The 16,679-nt window shown below is 38.8% G+C and overlaps 1 protein-coding gene, 1 long non-coding RNA gene and 2 other non-coding genes across 4 annotated transcripts in view; 2 read left to right on the forward strand and 2 right to left on the reverse strand.

Moving 5' to 3' along the window:
• The window catches only part of LOC135105796 (uncharacterized), a 20,435-nt gene extending 12,203 nt beyond the window's left edge, over nt 1-8,232 (reverse strand). The window contains exon 1 of the long non-coding RNA XR_010271009.1: nt 8,094-8,232. This is a non-coding gene — a long non-coding RNA (uncharacterized LOC135105796). The remainder of the gene's footprint in view (nt 1-8,093) is intronic.
• Nucleotides 5,045-5,117, forward strand: Trnaa-agc (transfer RNA alanine (anticodon AGC)). The gene has a single exon. It is a non-coding gene; the product is annotated as a tRNA-Ala (tRNA).
• Nucleotides 5,559-5,662, reverse strand: LOC135106099 (U6atac minor spliceosomal RNA). Its single transcript, XR_010271122.1, has one exon. It is a non-coding gene; the product is annotated as a U6atac minor spliceosomal RNA (small nuclear RNA).
• LOC135105795 (uncharacterized) lies at nt 7,314-16,438 on the forward strand. The gene is made up of 10 exons (XM_064014331.1): nt 7,314-7,443; nt 7,942-7,969; nt 8,113-8,240; nt 9,659-9,794; nt 10,529-10,801; nt 12,654-12,917; nt 13,820-14,086; nt 14,228-14,361; nt 15,355-15,493; nt 15,841-16,438. The coding sequence occupies exons 1-10, from the start codon at nt 7,408-7,410 to the stop codon at nt 15,957-15,959; spliced, it is 1,524 nt and encodes a 507-aa protein (XP_063870401.1). The 5' UTR covers nt 7,314-7,407; the 3' UTR covers nt 15,960-16,438.
• The last annotated feature ends 241 nt before the right edge of the window (nt 16,439-16,679 follow it).

The following is a 16,679-nucleotide window of genomic DNA, read 5'->3' on the forward strand; positions in this document are numbered from 1 at the left end:
TCAAAACCTTTCAAGATCTAACTCCCCTCGTGACTTCTGGCATCTAGCCAAAATTATCTCCAATAACTTTCCTTCTTCTTCTTTCCCTCCTTTATTTCAACCAGATGGCACCATTGCTATCACATCTACTTCTAAAGCTGAACTCTTCGCTCAAACCTTTGCTAAAAACTCTACCTTGGACGATTCTGGGCCTGTTCCTCCCTCTCCTCCACCCTCTGACAACTTCATGCCACCTATTAAAATTTTTCGCAATGATGTTTTCCATGCCCTCGCTGGCCTAAACCCTCGGAAGGCTTATGGACCTGATGGGGTCCCTCCTATTGTTCTCCAAAACTGTGCCTCCGTGCTTGCATCTTGCCTAGTCAAACTCTTTCAGCTCTGTCTGTCAACATCTACCTTTCCTTCTTGCTGGAAGTTTGCCTACATTCAACCTGTATCTAAAAAGGGTGACCGTTCTAATCCCTCAAACTACCGTCCTATTGCTTTAATTTTCTGCCTATCCAAAGTTTTTGAATCTATCCTCAACAGGAAGATTCTTAGATATCTATCAGTTCACAACCTTCTATCTGATCGCCAGTATGGGTTCCGTCAAGGCCGCTCTACTGGTGATCTTCTGGCTTTCCTTACTGAGTCTTGGTCATCCTCTTTTAGAGATTTTGGTGAAACTTTTGCTGTTGCCTTGGACATATCAAAAGCTTTTGATAGAGTCTGGTACAAAGCTTTGATTTCCAAACTACCCTCCTATGGCTTCTATCCTTCTCTCTAGAACTTCATCTCAAGTTTCCTTTCTGACCGTGCTATTGCTGCTGTGGTAGACGGTCACTGTTCTTCTCCTAAATTTATTAACAGTGGTGTTCCTCAGGGTTCTGTCCTGTCACCCACTCTCTTCTTATTATTCATTAATGATCTTCTAAACCAAGCTTCTTGTCCTATCCACTCCTACGCTGATGATACCACCCTGCACTTTTCCACGTCTTTTCATAGACGTCCAATCCTTCAGGAGGTAAACATTTCACGCAGGGAAGCCACAGAATGCTTGACTTCTGATCTTTCTAAAATTTCTGATTGGGGCAGAGCAAACTTGGTATTGTTCAATGCCTCAAAAACTCAATTCCTCCATCTATCAATTCGACACAACCTTCCAGAGAACTATCCTCTCTTCTCCAATGACACTCAACTGTCCCCCTCTTCTACACTGAACATCCTCGGTCTGTCCTTTACTTATAATCTGAACTGGAAACTTCACATCTCATCTCTAGCTAAAACAGCTTCTATGAAGTTAGGTGTTCTGAGACGTCTCCGCCAGTTTTTCTCACCCTTCCAGCTGCTAACTCTGTACAAGGGCCTTATCCGTCCATGTATGGAGTATGCTTCATATGTCTGGGGGGGTTCCACTCATACTGCTCTACTAGATAGGGTGGAATCAAAAGCTTTTCGTCTCATCAACTCCTCTCCTCTAACTGACTGTCTTCAGCCTCTCTCTCACCGCCGCAATGTTGCATTTCTAGCTGTCTTCTACCGCTATTTTCATGCTAACTGCTCTTCTGATCTTGCTAACTGCATGCCTCCCCTCCTCCCGTGGGCTCGCTGTACAAGACTTTCTTCTTTCTCTCACCCCTATTCTGTCCACCCCTCTAACGCAAGAGTTAACCAGTATTCTCAGTCATTCATCCCTTTCTCTGGTAAACTCTGGAACTCCCTGCCTGCTTCTGTATTTCCATCTTCCTATGATTTGAACTCCTTCAAGAGGGAGTTTTCAAGACACTTATTCATCAATTTTTGACTACTGCTTTGACCCTTTTATGGGACTGGCATTTCAGTGGGCATTTTTTTTTTTTTATTTAATTTTTGTTGCCCTTGGCCAGTGTTTTTCCTACATAAAAAAAAAAAAAAAAAAAAAAAAATGATCTCGTCCACCCACATGTCCGCCCCAAAGACGGCTTCCCACTTCTCACCCAAGTCCATCCAAATTTAAAAACACTGTATGATCTAATTTGTATGTATGATTTGCTGTCTAAATCCTGGTGGCACGGCTCATCACCACTATTGCAGTGTGACACTATTTTGTGGTTACAAACATGTTGGGCGGACTGCACAACAGCAGAAAACAGGAAATGAGGAGCGGTACACCGGCGTTTCCCTATACTTTCAATGTTCAGCTGGTAATGTTTGAGTCTAAGGGTGGGGGAGAGTAGAGGCGACAGCGGACCAATAGCACGTTGGCTCAACATTCGTGACGTTATGCCGGCTCCTCCCATTATACCTCCATGGTTCTACCTAACTGGGGTCTTACAAGCTGTTTTCATGACATTTAAGAAAATACGTGCCAGTAACGAGGAAAAAAAAAAAAAAAAAAAAAAAAAAAAAAAAAAAAATATATATATATATATATATATATATATATATATATATATATATATATATATATATATATATATATATATATATATATATATATATATATATATATATATATATATATATATATATATATATATATATATATATATATATATATATATATATATATATATATATATATATATATATATATATATATATATATATAATTGATTTATTTAAATATTATTATTATTATTATTATTTTTTATACGCTTGGTGTCTATGTGGGTTGGAGTAAGAGGATGGAATTTGCGAGGAGAGCATGAGGTTTAAAGAGGAAACGTATATTTTTCTTCTGCTTGATATCATTATTTTATTTTATCTTGTTTATATTGGGGTTATGTGTATTTTCGTATCTCTGGGTAACTAGTATATTTAATTGCGCATTTGTAGTTACAATTTGTGTATAGGTATTGAAATACATTTTTAATTGCATACAACATGTTAACTTTTAGGGTTTGGCACCGTCAAATATAAACTAAAGGATTTAAAATACTTACAGTCCTTGAGAAGACTAGAGAATATTATCCTCTGTCCATTGGGATAAGCTTAAGAGACTTACCGTTCAGTATTTTGGGTTGAGCAACATGAAGAATGCAGGGAGGATAACTGAGGAAACTTTACTTTGTCACCTGAATTGGTAATACTCCTGCCTTTGAGTGAAGCCTATACCGTTTGAGCTTTAGCCTCTGGTTCGAGCAGTCTACCAGTTTAGGATGTCGCCTGAGTCACTATAACGTAACGGTGATCCACGACTGCACGGTGAGAGCTGAGGGACGGCACCGCCCCACAAACAGTCAGTGCACGTGGGCGCAGCTGCGGCCAGCTGCCCCTCATACCGTGATCCGCTGTAGAGGGCTCAGCCGGCGGGAAAGAGGTACCACAACGACGGGGGCCAGTAGGTGGTTAGGGGAAAGGTGACAGCGCTTCTACCACCCTCACCCACCCTTTTGGTAACGCAGCAATAATATATATATATATATATATATATATATATATATATATATATATATATATATATATATATATATATATATATATATATATATATTGAAACGTACTCCCCCACCAGCAGGCAAGGGGCGTCTCACCGTTGCGGGGTTCGGGGCGTGTATGGCGGGGAGAGGACTTTACCTGGGAGGCTGGGTACGGCTGTGGCTCTGACTCATCTGGTCACTCCGCGAAAACAGCCACACAGAGCATGGAGAGAAAACACGCTTCTCCTTCTGTCCATATATTGCACAACAGTACACAAGTCACCGTGCAATACAGCCACGACATACAGACAGGTAGGTACAGGGGCGGCAGTCAACACAGTCGCAAGGGCTCAATTCGCCTTCCATTTATCTCACTCACGCGTCTTGTCACGTCGCGGTTTCGGTACTCTCTCTGTCCCCAGTGCCACAGAGTGCCTCAAACCCTGCCTCCCATGTCATCACCTCTGCTAGGCGACACTTAACTATACCTATTTTAGCTTGTAAGATGAAAGTACAAGTCATGCAGATAATCAGTGCTGGTAAGGATAATTGCTACTTTTACTATACATGCACTCACGCTCACTAAACTACAATTAAACGGTACCGTTTAATTGGTTAGCTAACCTTCACACACTCACACACGGACACCCTCATGATCCCAGGGCCTCAGAGGTCAACGTATAGGCTTGTGTCAGCTCTCCTTCCATCTCCTTCCATCAAAGCTGTAGATAACGGCGCCAGCCTCTGAACAACGAACCACACAACGCCGCTAGCTAAGTCACCCACACATGTATTCACACATGTGCTTGTATGTACTCATATGAGGCTATCTCATACACACAGCATGCTCATGTGCTCGCCTGTAGGGTTGCTACATATACGCGATCATAATATATATATATATATATATATATATATATATATATATATATATATATATATATATATATATATATATATATATATATATATATATATATATATATAACTGCCACGAGAACTCGACGCATCATCTCCGTTGTCTCTGAAAAATTAAGTGAGACGAGATTCTTGGTTCCCCCCTCACTTCTGTTGTAACAAACTCTCCCGTGCACCGTCCATTGCATCACTGTAGCGCGAGAAGAACGGAACACGCAGAAGTCAGCAAGGCCAGAAAAAAAAAAAAAAAAAAAAAAAAAAAAAAAAAAAAAAAAAAAAAAAAAAAAAAGCTCCCATCGCATACTTCATTTTGAGGCGTCACGCACGGGAACTGCCGGGTCCTTTAGTCAACAGTGATTTAAGTATGTGGCATTTTTTAGGTGAATAGGACCTCTTGTGCCATCTGCACTTTAACTCTCTCCTATTTCAACTACTGTCAGCATGCTAGTATTCGTCCTCGTTCTCCTTGTATTCCTATAGTACTTATGGTTAGCTTCACCGACATAAATATTCCATATATCAGTATCCCCAGAAAAGCTAATGCATTCTCGTTTTCTTTAATTTTACCCTCTAACACCTGCGCTATCCACATTTTTTTCTTTTCATTCTAGAATTTGATATACTTTTCATTCCTTATTTCCTATCAAATTAATATACAATATCCTCTATTTTTCTATCCCAAAACTACTTTCAGACAAAATTATATATAAAATTTTATATAAAATATCTTTCCAAGGCGGAGAATTGGGGATGTAGCTCAGATGGTAGAGCGCTCGCTTAGCATGCGAGAGGTACGGGGATCGATGCCCCGTATCTCCACAGGAGTTATCTTTTTTTTTTTTCCTTCTTTTCTCATTTATTGTCATTATTATTAGCCTTTAAAAATAAATTTAGAACAGAACAATCCTAATACATTTTAGTTTGTATGTAATTAGAATCGCATAGTTTATGAGCTATAAGCCCGCAGTCTTTTTTCGGTTTGATTTGAAGTATATATATACATATATATATACAATATCCGGTGAGCTTATTTGTATATAACATATTTAATAGTTCATCATGCATTTTATATAACATCTATATGACTTGATTAAGTGAAAAAAAATAATAAAAGTCAATGAGATATATCAGGATTCGAATCTGTACAATCAAGGCATTAGTTCCATGTGTTCAGGTAAAAACTACTCAATATTCCTCATTAGCATCAAGTATTTTCCTTTGCTAACCACACTGAATTGTAAAGGAAACCAGCGCGGCCACAGAAAAATTTGTCAAGTGTCGCCAGAGCGACAGTGCCTTGACGTTATATGTGTTGTCCATCCTTATCAAGGGGAGTGCTAACCTTCTCTCCTTTCGTACAACACATCCATAATAGTGTACCAAGAGTAATAATATCCTTAATTTTTACCTAGATAATTATAATTAATCCGTTATACAAATTCATTTTCTAACAGGAATAAAAAACATCTATTGTGAATAGTTAGCCAATCCACTGACGATGAAATACTCCTTGTTCTTTCCTCGATCCTTCCTCACAAATTCACATATGAGCTCCTTAGCGACGTCAGTGTAATAAATCGTTACAAGTCACTCGTAGCAGACAATACCTTCGAGGAAGAAAAAATTCATCATGACTACAGTAAAAACAATGAGTATAGCTTTCCCCTCTCGACTATATTACTACGTGTAACAGGAAGGTTGTCTTTTATTTACTCGCAATACGGGTACTACTACATTTCCACTGATCACATATCACTGAAAATCAAGTCAAGGCAATTTTCTTAACAGTAATTTAGGTTTGGATATTAATTTGTACTTCTTTGAATCTCGTTTAATTTCCTTTGTGAGCAGGCTTTTTTTTTTTTTTTTTTTTATCTCATTTTTCATATCTCTGATATGTTAAAAATAAATAAATAAATAAATAAATAAATAATAATAATAATAATAATAATAATAATAATAATAATGATAATAATAGGATATGGCAAGGTATCGACTAAATGCCTCACATACAAGTGAATCCAAGTGGCTTTTTTCAGATTAAATTAAAAGGAATAGGTCGCGAACAGGATACGTCAGATTGCAAGGAAAAAAAATTCTGACTTATTTGGAGTTCCGGCTTCCTTTCGAAGCAATGAGGCAGCTATAGTCCACCTGTCTCTTTATAGTAAATATATCAACAAGGACAAAACAAATATGGAGGAGGAATTCAGGTAAGCATCCTAGGAAAACCAGATGTAGGGGTTTATGTCTTGAGTTTATCTATTTCAGTTTTATGAATCGTGCACATTAGCTAAGGAAAGATAATTGGAATGAGGACGGGGATAAGTTTTGCTGGAATGACTTGGCTTCTACGAGTATGAGTGAAGACTGAGTGGGACCTTCACCCTCTGTTACAGTTAACGGAGACTGCTGATGATAAGGTTTTATCTGAGTGATAGTATATAATTATTTATGTATTCCGTTTAAGTAGTTCGAAAGGTGACGTACTCGTGGAAAGGAAACAAACTAAACAAACACTGTGCCAATATACTGTGGGCAAGGGAGTAATGCCAACAAAAATACATAAGGTGTACATTATCTCCCTCAAGTTTTGATGAGTCACAGTTACACAGCAGTTTGCAATGTTATGAGAAATGAAGAACGATAGACCATCAGATTAGGTTACGTCAGAGAGAGAGAGAGAGAGAGAGAGAGAGAGAGAGAGAGAGAGAGAGAGAGAGAGAGAGAGAGATTTGCAAACAGTACCAAGAGGAGGAATGAATACTACGTCTGACACATCCTATTATCCTGACTTGAATGCTGACGTTTAAATTAATCCTTTCCCTTTATATATTAATAAATGGATATCGCCATGTTTCGTATACTGTATTATGACTTTACTTTCATGATTATTACACGTACTACATTATCAGTTCACACGCATCTAAGTCATGTGCTCAGGTTATTGTGTGTGTGTGTGTGTGTGTGTGTGTGTGTGTGTGTGTGTCGCAACCCCTATCCAGTTCACCCCCTTAAAAACGACTGACAGCCTATCTGATAAACACTATTCATTATCTCGGGACATCATTACTGAACATCACCTCTAATCAGTCCTTCCTTCGTCACCATGGCGCTCGCTGCCCGGGCCCTGGCTCTCTTCCTGGTGAGTGATACTGTAGCAAGTCACCTTACTAACTACTTGAATGACAGACTGCTTTATTTCTTATTAGGTAATGATTGTCCAGTCTACCATCACACAACTGTAACTGGCTAACCAATCTAACTACGATAATATTTAAGTAACTGACGGACTAACTAGCTGTCTAAACTAATCAAGTAACTGATTAACTGACTGAATATATAATAAACACGAATTATAGAAAAAAAAAAATTCAAGTACAAGAATCCGGAACGAACTGTATGACATTACATCAGTATACCGTAGCAAGATTTTTTGGGTTGTTCTCTTCTTGCAACACTACAGTGCGATTAACGTGAAATAACAGCCAATAACTACATCGGCTGAAATTTTAAGAAATACCAATATTGTATAATGATCAAAAATTATTGTACAAAACAGACCAAACGATATTTTCTTTTTTCCTTTTTACTGAAAGTTTGATAATATTACTATTTATTATTATTATTTTTTTTTTTTTAGGCGTGTGTGTCAGCAGCAGGCGTCTCAGGTTAGTAATAATGTATAAGAAATCCAGGAAAGCAAGAGAGAGAGAGAGAGAGAGAGAGAGAGAGAGAGAGAGAGAGAGAGAGAGAGAGAGAGAGAGAGAGAGAGAGAGATTAATTTGTTCTCACCTGGTTTTCGCCGCGTCAGGTGAGAGTGTGAGTGTTACGGTGACCACCACGTCCGTGCAGGTCTCGTGGGAGAAGACGGGGCAATGGAAGGGTGTGAATTCCTTCCATGTGAACCTCACGATGAACGGGTACTCTTTCTGTGAGAAGGTGAGTGGAAGGCCTCGTCAGGAAGCATATGAGACAATTGGTGGCGGTGGTGATATAATCAAAATGTTTACATGTATATGAATTTCTTATGGGTACATGAACAGTTTAAACTTGTGGTAATACTAATAGTACATAAGTCTAATAATAATAATAATAATAATGATAATAATAATAATAATAATAATAATAATAATAATAATAATAATAATAATAATAATAATAGTGACGACGATAGCAATAGTAGTAGTAGTAGGACAAGTAGTAGTAGTTCTTTAAGTTAATTGGCTTTTCAAGGGAGTTTCTATGATTGTAGTGATAGTTTAACAAGGATTCTGAAAGACCGTTAACAAAAAAAAAAAAAAAAAAAATGAAAACGTCCACGAGAACTCGATTTTATTATCTGTGACCTTTGAAAACAGTCCTGGTGAGAGCCCAAAGCGTTCAGAAATACGGACTTGATATTGAAACACGAAGAGCTGTCACAACAGCGAGCACCCAGTATCGTCACCTAGTCTAACTGGTCACACTATGCTGAGTGGGAATAGAGGTATGCGTAATGATGAATACCGACGTACAATAATATAATGCCTTGCGTCACGTGGTCAAACAAACACGCAGTGTATTAATCACATCAAGTCTTGAAAATTGTTTGGCATTTGTTTTTATATTCTGATATTTAGTATGTATATATGTTATTCAAAAAAAAATATTCACATTTATTGTATGTTTTATTATACGTATATCATACGATTCTGTATATACGCGCAGTATTAGATTTCAGCGTGTAAGAGGTAAAAAGTACTCTTACTATTAACTATGTATACATTATATTTCTAACAGTCACAGTAATAATATTACTGCTTCTATTATCATTATCATCATCATCATCATCATCACCATTCCCAGCATTATTATAAGTCATTATTAACTAAACTAACATTGCCTTGTATTGAAAATTCATTTTTTCTTGGAATTGTGTTCAGCGTTTATTTATTTTTTTTCGAAACCGTTATCTTGGGTCATAAATACCTTTCTATACGTACAGCACATACACATACAAATAATATTCCTGAAATGATTCTACGTATAAGAAAATAATAATAATAATAATAATAATAATAATAATAATAATAACAATAATAATAATAATAACAATAATAATAATAATAATAATAATAATAATAATAATAATAATAATAATAATAATAATAATGAATAACTTAATTTCATACAGAAACATACACCTTGTTCTTCTCTCTCGCAAGAAAAGAAATTATTGTTGTGTGTGTGTGTGTGTGTGTGTGTGTGTGTGTGTGTGTGTGTGTGTGTGTGTGTGTGTGTGTGTGTGTGTGTGTGTTCCTGCATGTTTGCCCGTTCGTCTTTTTGTCTCGAACTTGCTTGCTCGCTCCCTGCTACAGGATGTCCTATGCTTCTTGTCCACGAGCTGCGCCTTCAACAGTGAGGCACAGTGCGGCAAGTTCTCTCCCTGCGCCGATGTCTCCGTCACGGTGACCGGGAACAATTTCAAGGCGCCGCAGGTGGACGTAGTGACTGGTATGTGACCTCACGTGTTCCTCCTCTTCCCCCTCCACATTTTTTTTCTCTCTACTGACTCCTCCTCTTCCATATTGCTACTGCATACTACTATTACTATCATTACTACTACAACTACTTGTAGTAGCTGCTGCTACTACTACTACTACTACTACTACTACTACTACTATTACATATTACTACTGCTACTACTTTTACTACATACTGCTACTGCTACTACTGTTACTACTACTGCTATTACATACTACTAGTACTACTACTACTACTACTACTACTATTGATATAAGAACAAAAATTATTACTATATACAGCTGCTGGTACTATTACTACTACTACCACTACTACTACTACTACTACTACTACTACTGATACAACAACAAGTACTATATTACTACAGCTGCCGGTATTTGTACTACTACTACTACTACTACTACTACTTCTACTACGTAGAAAAGAAGAAGAAGAAGAAGAAGAAGAAGAAGAAGAAGAAGAAGAAGGGGAGAAGAATTATATTACCTCTAGTATCACTTATTCTTACTTGTATTACACTATCTACGTCATCTAACTCTTTTCTATCTATTTATTAATCAAACCATGTAATAATATATACAATCCACCTCTTTCTTTTCTTTAACTTATTTATTTATTTTTTTTCCATTCTGCATTCCTCTGGTTAAGCTCCAAATACTAATTCAACTTTTTTCTCTCTCTCTTTCTCTCTCCCGTGGCTTCAGCTCCTGAGCCAGTCACTGATATAGATATTAAAGGCACGAAAAATAGTAAGACAGTCACCTGGACCAACCCTACATCTTCATGCCTAGAGAACCTCATCGCAAAAGTCGAGTACGGAGGCTACTACAATTACATCTCGGTCCTGGACAAGAGCCAAAACTCCGTGACTGTACCGCTGTGCATGAATGGCCTGGGAATCGTGAAGGTGCGAGCCAGGGGAGGCAGCGGAGAAAGTGACGCCACAAGTGTTATTCTTTCAAGGGAGTTCCAAAACGGTGAGAGAGAGAGAGAGAGAGAGAGAGAGAGAGAGAGAGAGAGAGAGAGAGAGAGAGAGAGAGAGAGAGAGAGAGAGAGAGAGAGAGAGAGAGAGAGAGAGAGAGAGAGAGAGAGAATAATAATAATAATAATAATAATAATAATAATAATAATAATAATAATAATAAAAAAATAAATAATAATAATAATAATAATAATAATAATAATAATAATAATAATAATAATAATAATAATAATAATAATAATAATAATCGGTTTATTATTCTTGCAGTCTTACAACTAAAAATCCACATGTTACATGCTTATTTACTAACATACATACTACATCTTAAGCAAACATTTAACCTTAAGAAAGTGTCTTACAATTTGAAAATGTGGCTGCCAGATGGCGCCGGTCAACCTAGTAGACTAGGGCCGGGATGGTCAGGCCAACCTGCTTGTATTTTACTTTCAGAGTTTGTTTCTCCTACCTAGACTTACACCAGGTACCTAATCACGACTAGGCGAACAGGTGCTACACTGTAAAGAAGTCCGCCCGTGTACCCGTGTGTGTGTGTGTGTGTGTTTCATCACTAAGTAGACACTTTATCTCTTACACACTTACACACACTCACACATACACGTTTATCAGGTCGGCACTAACCCTTCACCCTGACCACTCATGACTGATTACTACATCGATAAATTTTGCCCTTTATCAATCTGCTCTGAACACTGTGTATTCTGGTGGGAGTTATATATATATATATATATATATATATATATATATATATATATATATATATATATATATATATATATATATATATATATATATATATATATATATATATATATATATATATATATATATATATATATATATATATATATATTATTTTTTTAAATTTTTTTAACAGGTAGTCGTAGAACTCACAAGGGGGAATAATATTCTAGATTTAATTCTTACTAACAGGGAGGAAGCAGTCACGCAGGTAGAGACTGGAGGACTGCTAGGTAACTGCGACCATAGGGAAATTAGGTACAATTTAGAATAGGAAGAAACTTTTAGAAGCAAAAAAACGACCTGACTTTAGGAGAGCAAATTTTGAGGAATTAAAAAGATACCTCCAAGGAGTGGACTGGCAACGGATGCAGGGTGAGGTCAGGTCAGGGACGGAGTTCAGAGAGATAAGGCAGGATGAGAGAGGTAAGGTGAGGCGTGAGGGTGTAGGACAAGAGGAGGGAAGATGTGTCCGGAAGGGGCCTTATCAGTCCATGGCCTTATCCGTCCATGTATGGAGTATGCTTCACATGTCTGGGAGGGTTCCACTCATACTGCTCTTCTAGATAGGGTGGAATCAAAAGCTTTTCGTCTCATCAACTCCTCTCCTCTAACTGACTGTCTTCAGCCTCTCTCTCACCGCCGCAATGTTGCATCTCTAGCTGTCTTCTACCGCTATTTTCATGCTAACTGCTCTTCTGATCTTGCTAACTGCATGCCTCCCCTCCTCCCGCGGCCTCGCTGCACAAGACTTTCTTCTTTCTCTCACCCCTATTCTGTCCACCTCTCTAACGCAAGAGTTAACCAGTATTCTCAATCATTCATCCCTTTCTCTGGTAAACTCTGGAACTCCCTGCCTGCTTCTGTATTTCCACCTTCCTATGACTTGAATTCCTTCAAGAGGGAGGTTTCAAGACACTTATCTATCAATTTTTGACTACTGCTTTGACCCTTTTATGAGACTGGCATTTCAGTGGGCATTTTTTTTATTGGATTTTTGTTGCCCTTGGCCAGTGTCCTTCCTACATAAAAAAAAAAAAATAAATAAATAAATTCTTCGCTCCATCCCAGTGCTTCGCCTTCCACAGATGCCGTCAAGATCCAGGACTGCCCGCCCAAGGGATGTAAGGACGTAGTCATTAACTGGGAGTACAAGTCAGTGTGTCCTGATGTGGACCACCTCTATCTGACGCTGGGGGATGTCTTTGAAACCACCACCGATCTCAACATCACTAGCGTCACCATCACGGACTTGGACCTCAACACGAAATACAAGACTTGTCTTCACGCCTACGACGTGGACGACAATCTGCTGGCCAGACATTGCACCAACTGCGGATCTCAACCTGAAGGTTCGTGTATAGCAATCGCTTACCTTAATTGAAACCCACACCTCCTGCCGCTGCTCCTGCTGACGCTCAAGGCCTAACGAACTAGGAATGTATTGACGCCTGTTGTTTCAGAATCACGAGCCTTTAGATCTAGGCGTTGACAAACGGGACTGACCGAACTGTTATGGAACGAGCCTCCGAAAGATTTACTTTTCTGATCCTTCTGAGTCAAAAAACTTTATTTTTCTGAGCTTCAAGTGTAATTCATACAGTCTAAATAGAAAAAAAAAAAAAATCCCCTTATAGTCACTGTACCATCTACAGCTATACTTCTGTGTTCACCCTCAACTGAACCAAGTGAAGCATTTAGAGTAGCAAGGCAAAAGCTGCTCGAATCACTGAGATTATTCTATTTCATATTTTAAATTTTGTGGCGGTCTAGATTTAAAGAAAAATATTACACGCATCATTACTATCATAATCATTACACTTCAATGGCTTTTGTTAGGATGTAGATAGAGGGGGAGGAAGAGGCGCTGGTCACGGTATACAGAGAACTATGGCATATGATTACAAACGGCTCACCACCGTCTCCATGGCGCCACGGTGTGTTCACTGATCATCCCCAGCTGTTATGCGCCGAGTGGAGTCAAGACGCAACTCTATTCTTCAAATATGGCCAGGGATGGCATTCTGAAGGTTTCATTGCCTTCTCTCGGCTCTTTTTTTCATAGGCTTTGTTGGAAGTTACTTAGGTTTTAAATGGCATTTACATGACTATAGTGATAGTATAACATGAGAAATTGGTAATCATCAATATAGCCTTTGGTATTCATAGTTCTCATGAGTTTCACGCGTTTAAAAATACAAGCCATGGCGGCTCGAGAGGCAAGAGTACTGAGAATGGAATGATGTTCTTTCAGTGGTGGACAAGCTGGGTGTGACTAATGTGTCAGACACCACAGCCGTGATTGACTGGGAACCTCCAATCTGTCCCACTGCCGACGAAATCGAATACAATGTGTCCTACTCTAAAGTGGGGAATGAACGCTCCTACATCACCGCTGACTCCATGTTCCAGTGGACTGAGCTACAACCCGCCCAGAACCACAAGTTGTGTGTGACAGTGCAGCACAAAGGCGTCTCATCAGCCGATCCTGCTTGTGTCAACGCCTTCACACTGCCGGAAGGTAAGGCTCACCCAACCTCGATCTTGCTATAGAAGAACGCAGTCTTGGCTCATCCCTCCTTACTCTGCTTGATTTCATTATTATTAATTTTGTAAGAGAGAGAGAGAGAGAGAGAGAGAGATTCTAAGGTTACATCCACAGCTCTCGGAAAGATCGTGGTGAGGATTTACGACGAGTCTTCTCTCTTCATCACGTGGGAAGCGGGTCTCTTCACACCGAACATAAAGTACCGCGTGTCTTGGGGCGACGACCTAACTCACTCTGACTACACGGAGGTGAGTTTTTGGTCCTTGCATTTAAGAGAAATTTGGGTTTTCATTAGGACTCTTTTCAAATGCCACAAAGATGATAAACCGGATTTTAATATGTCTTTCCTGGGTGATGATGCACAATTCTTGCTATAGTATTATTACAGTTTTTATCTCTAAAGCAGACGCATTTACCCATTAGAAAAAAAAAATAACAGCCATTCAGTTTTTGTCGCTTACCTACACGGGATTGTAAAATAACAGCCATTCAGTTCTGTCGCTTACCTACACGGGATTGTAAGTTAAAAGTTATCCATCTCTCTCTCTCTCTCTTAAGTTTCGGGTCCATGTCAAATCCATTTAACAGACTGAAGTGGGAGTTGCTGAGATTTGAAAGGATATTTTCCAGATTCAAGCGATGGTTCGGCCAACATTCTGCACCACCAATGGATAAAAAAAACTTTTCATGAAAACCTGACTAATAACCTCTGTGGCCTTTGAAAATAGCCCTATTAAGAAAACAAAACGATTCTAAATACTCGTACTAATCCATCTTTGCTATTTGATTGCACACACCTGTCTTTGATAAATTTGGTAAGTACATCCATACTGCACACAGCGAACATCAGCACTTAACACCAACTGGCACAGCACTAATCCTCCTCTATAGGCACTTCCACTTCATGCTGGGTAGAAGTTTCACATACTCATCTGACAGTTGCTTTCTCTAATACATGTATCTCTTCATACAGTTCATCAACCTTCTCTTCTGTCTACCTTTACCTCTCCTGCCCTCCACTTCCATCTCCATTACACAGTTTTCTTCATGCCTCGTCTTCTCTGCGCATACCCGTACCTATAATTTTCTGCCCTGCCTTTTTTCTATTATCCCTCTTTCTACTAAACATGTGTCGTCTATCGCTTCAGTCTTCTTTGCTGCACTACCTTCTTTGATACCTCTACCACCTCCCTAGTTTCTCCTTACCCTTGTAATCCATCCTGCCCCTGTTCCATCGCCAGTATAAAAGCTATACCATTGACGGCTACAACGAAACGGTGGGACCTAATGAAGTCTGCGTGGAGGTAGAGACCAAAGTCCCCACTGGCCTGAGGAGCACCACCACTTGTCAGGAGTCGCCTTTTCCTAATTTCATTTCAGGTACAGTATACACATAACAATTATAAGACTTTTGGCAGTAACCATCTATTTTCCCAGTTATCTACTATTTTGAATCCTATGAAGATCAGCTACGTCATCTTACACTTTTGGACTGGCCTATGATGGTTTAGGTTTAGATTAAAGTAGATTACGTAATCTAACCTAACCCAATTTAATCTTACTTTATGCAAACTAACCTATCCAAACCTTAATCATCAAAAGTATCTGAAATGATTGAAACCTTAACATGGTTCACTATTATACACATGTATGCAAGCGGGTTTTCATGTAAGAATTCTAACCTGAACGAATTGAATAGCGTGGCACTCACTCCCTTGCACTCGCAGCCAAGCCTGACCACACCAACATGATCATCGGGGTGTCCGTGTCGGCGGGTCTGGCCGTACTGCTGTCCGTGTTGTTGGTGGTGAAGGCCGGAACGGAACCGCCGTCCAGGAAGTCTTAAATGTCCAGTTTGTGGTAAAGAGGCTGAGAGAACATTAGGAAAGGAAATAACAAGAGAAGCTGTATGAGGTCATTATACACGCTGTCCCTGCAATATATATATATATATATATATATATATATATATATATATATATATATATATATATATATATATATATATATATATATATATATATGATTAGAGAGAGAGAGAGAGAGAGAGAGAGAGAGAGAGAGAGAGAGAGAGAGAGAGAGAGAGAGAGAGAGAGAGAGAGAGAGAGAGAGAGAGAGAGAGAGAGAGAGAGAGAATCTTCATGTAACATACTCGTAACTGCTCAAACACACACACACACACACACACACACACACACACACACACTTCGTCCAAAAGACTCGTCTTAATACATACGTAGTACATGGGATATCAAGGCATGAACACTATGCTATGTATGCACGATCAACTCTAATTCAAATAAACATGATTTATCAAATGATTGATCCCTTTATTTTTCTGTCATTCAAAGCATCCATGTGCACTACATTGTTTTTCAGTCCGCCTTGGTCCACAGCACCACGCTCAAAAGTGACAGGTGAATGGCTTGAGGGAAGAAAATAAATGGTGCGGTATACAGAAATCGCCAGCGGCAGTGTGACGCGTTATCACATCCCGAGAGGGATGTGATAACACGAAGGAATGTCACAAGGACCTTCTAGAACACCAAGATGTTCCTTCTGCACA

This window comes from Scylla paramamosain, chromosome 12 (assembly GCF_035594125.1).
Source record: "Scylla paramamosain isolate STU-SP2022 chromosome 12, ASM3559412v1, whole genome shotgun sequence".
Taxonomy (NCBI): domain Eukaryota; kingdom Metazoa; phylum Arthropoda; class Malacostraca; order Decapoda; family Portunidae; genus Scylla; species Scylla paramamosain.

Bases quoted from the DNA above. Each gene is read 5' to 3' on its own strand.
- LOC135105795 (XM_064014331.1), top strand. From the start codon at position 7,408: ATGGCGCTCGCTGCCCGGGCCCTGGCTCTCTTCCTG. The intron at 7,970-8,112 runs GTTAGTAATAAT...TCGCCGCGTCAG, and splicing joins GTCAGCAGCAGGCGTCTCAG to GTGAGAGTGTGAGTGTTACG. The intron at 14,087-14,227 runs GTAAGGCTCACC...TTACATCCACAG, and splicing joins CGCCTTCACACTGCCGGAAG to CTCTCGGAAAGATCGTGGTG.